Below are 6,355 nucleotides of genomic sequence, written 5' to 3'. Positions count from 1 at the left end.
ACTGTATTTTCAGTTTAGCGCTCCCAATACGTCAAACCCACATTTTCAGTGCTTGGATGTGTGAACCTTTAAGCAGATACAGTAAAACTTCACACTGAAGAAGGGGGAAAGTAACATCTTTAAAACATAAGATATGGAGCCATGGCCTACTGATAGCTCTCGTGGGAATAGAAACTTGAGAAAGTCTGGCAATTATGGGACAAGTTAATTCTCATAGGAGAAGGTGATATTTCTCTCTAAGGTACAGGAGAAGAGTGCACAAATCATGCTATTCTGTAGGTATAAAAACGTGAAATATGCTCAGTTTATGTAGTCTTATATTTTAATTTAATGAAAAATATTTATTATGGAAAATATATAATACTGTTTAAAAGTTTGGGGTAGGTAAGATTTTTAATGTTTTTGATAGAAGTCTCTTATGCTCACCATTTATTTGGTCAAAAATACAATAAAAACAGTAATATTGTTGAATATTATTACAATTTAAAATAACTATTTTCTATTGTAATATATTTTGAAATGTAATTTATTCCTGTGATGGCAAAGTTGAATTTTCAGCAGCCATTACTGCAGTCACATGATCCTTATATGCTGATTTGGTGCTCAAGAAACTATTATATATAAAAACTAATATCTTCCTTTTTTGGAAAGCATGATATATTTATTCTTCAGGATTCTTTGAAAAATATTTTTTCTTCTGACCTCAATCTTTTGAACAGTAATGTGGAAATGAACAAACAAAGCACAAATACAAACAAGTTTTATTTCACTATACTTACAAGAGAGAACAAAAGGTCAAGTAAAGCATCCAGTTTTCAAAGAAGCATGGAATCCACAAACATCAGATAATAAGAATGAAAATAATAAATAAAGATATAAAAATGCTCAAGTTTAAGAAGGCTAACTATTGGAGGCTTTTCAAATTTGTCAGTACTGACTTTAAGTTCTTATTCCTGAGGTGCTTTGTGTAAGAAATCCATAAGAATTATTTTAAATCCAGATTTGTTTGATTCTGGACTATAATGGAGGAGTTTTAGCTATTGGATGTTCTAGTCTATCTTCATCTTTATTTCATCTCAGAGGTTTAGTTGTTCTACAGGGCCCTCTAGTCTAGAGTCTGACAGTGCTGCTTCAGTCCATTGGCTGGTGCTTTAGGCAAAACAACATGTTGTAGTCTCCTTCAATTCATGGTACCCCTGGTGGTTAGGCTCTGTAAAGAGACAGAGAGTGCTGTTAGGGGCATACATTTTGGGTGAAAACCTGATGTTAAGTGTGAAAAATAAAGTGCACAATGCAGCTGCTAGAACTTATGAAGAATTTTTAAAGCCTCCATTAGAACAGATAAAATTGTCTTATATGTACATTTTTTGTAACATATATTAGATATATTAGCAACGATTGCCCAGCCTTCCAGAAAAGTGGTATGAATTAGGCCTATTAGACTTTTTTCACTGATTTTACATGTGGAATTCAGTAAAACAGGTTATCAAAAATATTAGCCAAATTTTTTAAGAAACAAAAACACAATGTGCGTTGAGAAGCAGACTCACATTTAAATGCTATATATGGTTCGTTTTTTTGCATATTATCTCTTAACATAAAAAGATTTTCACACATTCAGTCGGGACACAAATGATTTCCAACACCATATATCATAAATTTAAGTCACTTTGATGATTTTCTGAACGTCCCATATGACAGCCACAAAAACGCCAACGAGCAGGATGCGTTTAAGTATATAGATGAGAGTGACTGTACCAAGCGTCATGTCTTGTTCCACAAGAGGGCGCTGCTCTGGACAGTTCACTGCGTTTCCTCTGGCTGCTCCCAGCACAGTCATGATGTCTACTAGATTGAGTTTGCCCTCCTCTCTGGCCTCTCTAATCTCCTCCTCGAGCTCCTCGGCGGCCTCCGCAGCCTCCTCGGCCTGTTCCCCCATCAGCGCGCCCTTAGCACCCTTCAGCCGAGGAGGCGCGAGGGAGCAAACGGCCCTCAGGCGGCTGTACGATCGCAGCTGCGCTACGTTGGCGCGCAGGAAGAGAAGCAGCACGTTGAGATCGTTAAGCGGGCAGCCCAGTTTCTGACCGCTCATAAGCCCCAATCCGGGCAACACCTCGTAAAGGGAGAGGAAGGTTGTGTCCCAACAGAACAAACGCAGCAGGCTAAAGAGAACAATAGGAGCTAGCAGCACATAGACAGCACCGTTAGCTAGGCTAATGACCTGAAACACAAGTAGACCAGTCATTTTACACTGAACTAGCTCAGGCACCCAGGGCTGGTCACGGAGGAGGCCGGTGCGCACGAAGCAGCTGAATTCGTCTTGTAGAAAGGCGGAGAGGTGGAAGTAGATCAGGTATAGGCACGAGGCAGACATGAAGGTCAGGAGCAGGAAGCCTCGCAGGAAGAGCATGCTGACCAGGAAGTAGGAGCCATGCTTGCACTGCATGTATCTCTCCAGCAGGGGGTACTCAAAGTAACGCTTGCGCTTGGCTCTAAAAAGAGAAAAATAAAAGGATTTCATGTTTAATATCTGAAAAACAAAACAAATTTTTTTTGAAAATAAGATGTAAAAATGTCCAGATTTGCAGATACCTCTCAAGCTCAGTCTGAAACTGCAGTGGGTTTTCTGAGTGCTGTTTTAGGTCCAGGATGCTTTGAGCCAGGCGGACAGAGCGGTTGTAAGACTTGTCCAGCTCATCGATGATGAAGAACAGGTCAGAGGTCAGGCTGGGCACGGCCAGATACCGCCAGATCAGAGCCGGCAGGTACATCATCATGGCCATGACCAACAAGGAGTATGGAAACATCTGCAGAAGCAAAACCATAACCAGTTCCATCATGAGAAAAACAGTTTACTGTAGATTTGACCATTTAGTTCAATAGTAACAAGTATTTATTTATATGAATTTACTTGTTAAATATTACTTAGAATATTTGTATTAATATGTATTTATGTAATGAATAAAATAAATATATTATTTATTTTAAATTGCATGTTAATTTATATATTTTACTCATTTATTTATTTAGACTATTAATATGTATTTACTAATTCAGTAAAAATAATATATTATTTATGTATTCATTTATTTACAATATTAATATTTATTAATTTATTTATAATTTGTATTACACTATATTGTTTATCTATGATATTAATATTGATTTGCTTATTAAATAAAATATTTAGTAATAATATTTGTATTAAGGTTTATTTACTTATTCAATAAAAATAATACATTTATTTATTTATACAACTTCTTAGAAGTATTAATCTCTCAGATTTGTCTCAAATGTATGATATAATTAAAATGGACACACATTAGATAATTGTTGAAAAAGTTAAATTCAGAGCTATAAAACTGATTTTTCATATAACATTCAGGTTCATATTTAAACTTGTGGCTTTAGACTGCAGACTGGAATAGATTTAGCTTCAGATATCTTCTAAAACTCCATGTAAAATCACTGTTTTTTTTCTTGAAAATCAAGAGAAAAAAGCAATGTTTCCAATTGCTTTCTATTTTATGACACTGTCTAGGAAAAAATACATCACTGTCCATTTGTGATGTATTTTCTGAATGTTTTTACTCACTTTATGTACCCACAGTGAACGTTCTTCAAAGTTCCCATCTGTGTCAAACTCATGGTGCATGAGAGAGTCCCAGCAGTACGTATCCACATATGCTGCCTGCTTTATTGTGAAGTTGTTGGGTGGAAAGCAGCTAATCTGTGGGCCTGGGAGGAGAAACAGAAAATGAACACGCTGAGACAAAATCACAGTATTCTAGCATCACTTGATGCTGTGTAAGTGGAGAATCTGGGTGGCATGTCTGTAATAGCACTAGATCTTTTCCAGGGATACAGATGGTGAAACCACCAAGGCAGGCAGGAAACACCCTTCTGTGGAGAGTTTTGCTGCCTGGGCGAGAGGGTGTGACCCAGCTGCTGAGAGGAGGCCAAGCCCTACTTTATATGAGCCACTTAAACATCTGTGTCACCCTCCAAAACCTACAGTCAGCCTCCAATTTACTGACTTAACACAACATGCCCCAACCCACGGCTATTATGGATAACTGAGCTCCACCGAACATCTCTGCAAATTATATGATACCAAAACCAGGAGAGATATTCATAGACATCTGAGTTTCCTAAAAGCTTCCATCTTAATCTATTTATGCCAGTAAATATACAGTGGGCTCAAAAACTTTGAGACCACACTGAAAATCAATATGAAATGTAATATATTTTTATATTGATTAATACACATAAATGGCTAAAGATTTTGGAGGATTTTGAAGTAACTGAATTTATGTTATTATATTAATAAGAAATACACCAGACTTCTGCTTTTCTTATTCATTTAAACCTGGAAATGAAAATGTACTACAAAAACTATGAAATTATATGTAATAGTTATTAATATTACATCTATCTATCTGAATGTTACACATATATTATACAGTTAAATTATACAGTATATAATACATATATTACATATTATATAATATTCAATAAATAAATTATTAACTATAAATATATTAAACATCTAAATACATATATATATATATATAAATATAAAATCTAAATTAGAACTAAATATATACATTTGTGACATTGGTCATGTAATCATGTGAACTACTTTGGTCATGGTTTTCAAAATGCCTTTTGGATCATACTTAAGTCTTGCTAGATAACATGATCATCAGGTTTTTGTAAGGTTGATAATATAATAAAAATGGTATTAAATAAATTTAAAAAAAGTTTGCTAGGTGACTTTTTGATCTTTCACAATTTGAGTTGAATTACTGAAATAAATGAACTTTTCCACGACATTCTAATTTATTGAGATGCACCTGTATATTTATTCTGCCTTCTTCTTCTTCTTTTTGCGCAAACTGCATTAGCATGTGACACAATTAAGTTGATGTATCCTAACCAATAACCTGAGTGTTGTCAGACCACTATCAGAAGCAGGGAGAATCAGTCTGCTTGCCTTGCACGTCTCACTTTAATTAGCATATCTTCTTGTTAGTCTGAAATAGAGAGCCGGGAAAGAGCAGACTGACTGTAATTACAGACCCTTGTCATCTCTACACGTCTCTCTTAATCATCCTCATGCCAGTTAACATCTGTGTGAGCTGATTGCAGACCAGCTCCAGAGGAACTGATTGCAACCTCAAAGTCAACTGCCTACACAAAACCGACAGTTCTCTCCAATGCACTGTTGGCAGGAAAGCTCAATTTAGTGGCATTTATAGCCAGCACCCATACCAGTCACTAAAGATTTCTCCCCTGAAAGCAACTCCAGTTGGTTTGCAATGTCATATAAATTGCTAATAATCATTAGCAGATGCTTAATTCTCATATCGCACCACGGCTATCCTTCCTAAGCAGTGCAGATAGTGCTGTCACCTCAGATGAACACCAATTACATCCAGCGTTCCATCAGCCCAGCCCTCAAGCTAATGGTCAGTCAATTAACTCAAGGGTTTGTGAAATTACTGCAGTGCCAGTGCTGCTCTGATGTCCTGTGATTCTCGCACAGACACTAGGGAGAAGAAAAGAGCTGCTAACCGATAGAAATCTCTCTGGCAAAGGCCATGGACACCAGAAGGAGCGGCAGGCCCACAGAAACAAACTTGATGACTTTATCCAATGGCAAATCCAGCTCCAGGTGTCGAATGCGATTGTCCCCATTACTGTCCCTCAGCAGGGCATCAGAGAGCATCGCCTGGGCGGCTGTGTTGGCGATAGACATGCTGGCAACTGTGGATGGCAACAGAAAAGACCAAAAATATTTTTCTGGTTAAAAGTTTCTTGGTTTAATCATCTGTGCTGTCGTTCATATGAACATTTCACATAAAATATGTCCATTAATATCAATATGGATGTATAAGGGACAACTTAAATTATTAAATAGCACTTTGATGATATGGTTTAATAGCAAGAGATACAAGAAGACATATAATGAATGATTAGTCTTACTTACAAGATAAAGTACCAAATTATGCCTTCCATGAAATTATTCCATTAAACAGTAATTATGTCTTCCATTAAATACGCTAGCAGCTATCCGAGTTCGCATTAACCAAACCATTGATGTACTGCCACTTTAACACAAGTGTTTGATTATTATATTACACAATATTGTGCTTTTTACACACTGCGTACGAATCAGAATTATCGTATTTTTAACCCGTTTTAACCCTGGGTTAAGAAAAGTTTCACACTGTTTTAACGCCGATTTTTAACCATGGAATAGGCCTACCCTGAAACGATTCTCCGTAGCATCAAACAACCAATCAAAAATAGAATAGGGTTTGCCTCATTAAATATTCATAAGCTTTGTACA

The 6,355-nt window shown here is 36.5% G+C and overlaps 1 protein-coding gene across 1 annotated transcript in view; it reads right to left on the bottom strand.

Moving 5' to 3' along the window:
* Nucleotides 1–964: 964 nt before the first annotated feature.
* The window catches only part of LOC107747045 (pannexin-3-like), a 9,367-nt gene continuing 3,976 nt past the window's right edge, over nucleotides 965–6,355 (bottom strand). The window contains exons 2-6 of the mRNA XM_016561460.1: nucleotides 5,578–5,769; nucleotides 3,596–3,738; nucleotides 2,593–2,807; nucleotides 1,759–2,492; nucleotides 965–1,210 (exon numbers count right to left, since the gene is read on the bottom strand). Coding sequence (XP_016416946.1) covers nucleotides 1,152–1,210; nucleotides 1,759–2,492; nucleotides 2,593–2,807; nucleotides 3,596–3,738; nucleotides 5,578–5,761 — 1,335 coding nt within the window. The 5' untranslated portion in view covers nucleotides 5,762–5,769 and the 3' untranslated portion in view covers nucleotides 965–1,151. The remainder of the gene's footprint in view (nucleotides 1,211–1,758; nucleotides 2,493–2,592; nucleotides 2,808–3,595; nucleotides 3,739–5,577; nucleotides 5,770–6,355) is intronic.

The sequence above is a fragment of the Sinocyclocheilus rhinocerous genome, unplaced genomic scaffold (assembly GCF_001515625.1).
Source record: "Sinocyclocheilus rhinocerous isolate Xijiao unplaced genomic scaffold, SAMN03320098_v1.1 scaffold708, whole genome shotgun sequence".
NCBI classification, from domain to species: domain Eukaryota; kingdom Metazoa; phylum Chordata; class Actinopteri; order Cypriniformes; family Cyprinidae; genus Sinocyclocheilus; species Sinocyclocheilus rhinocerous.
Note: the sequence above shows the minus strand (reverse complement) of the source record. Positions and strands in the feature narration are given on the sequence as shown.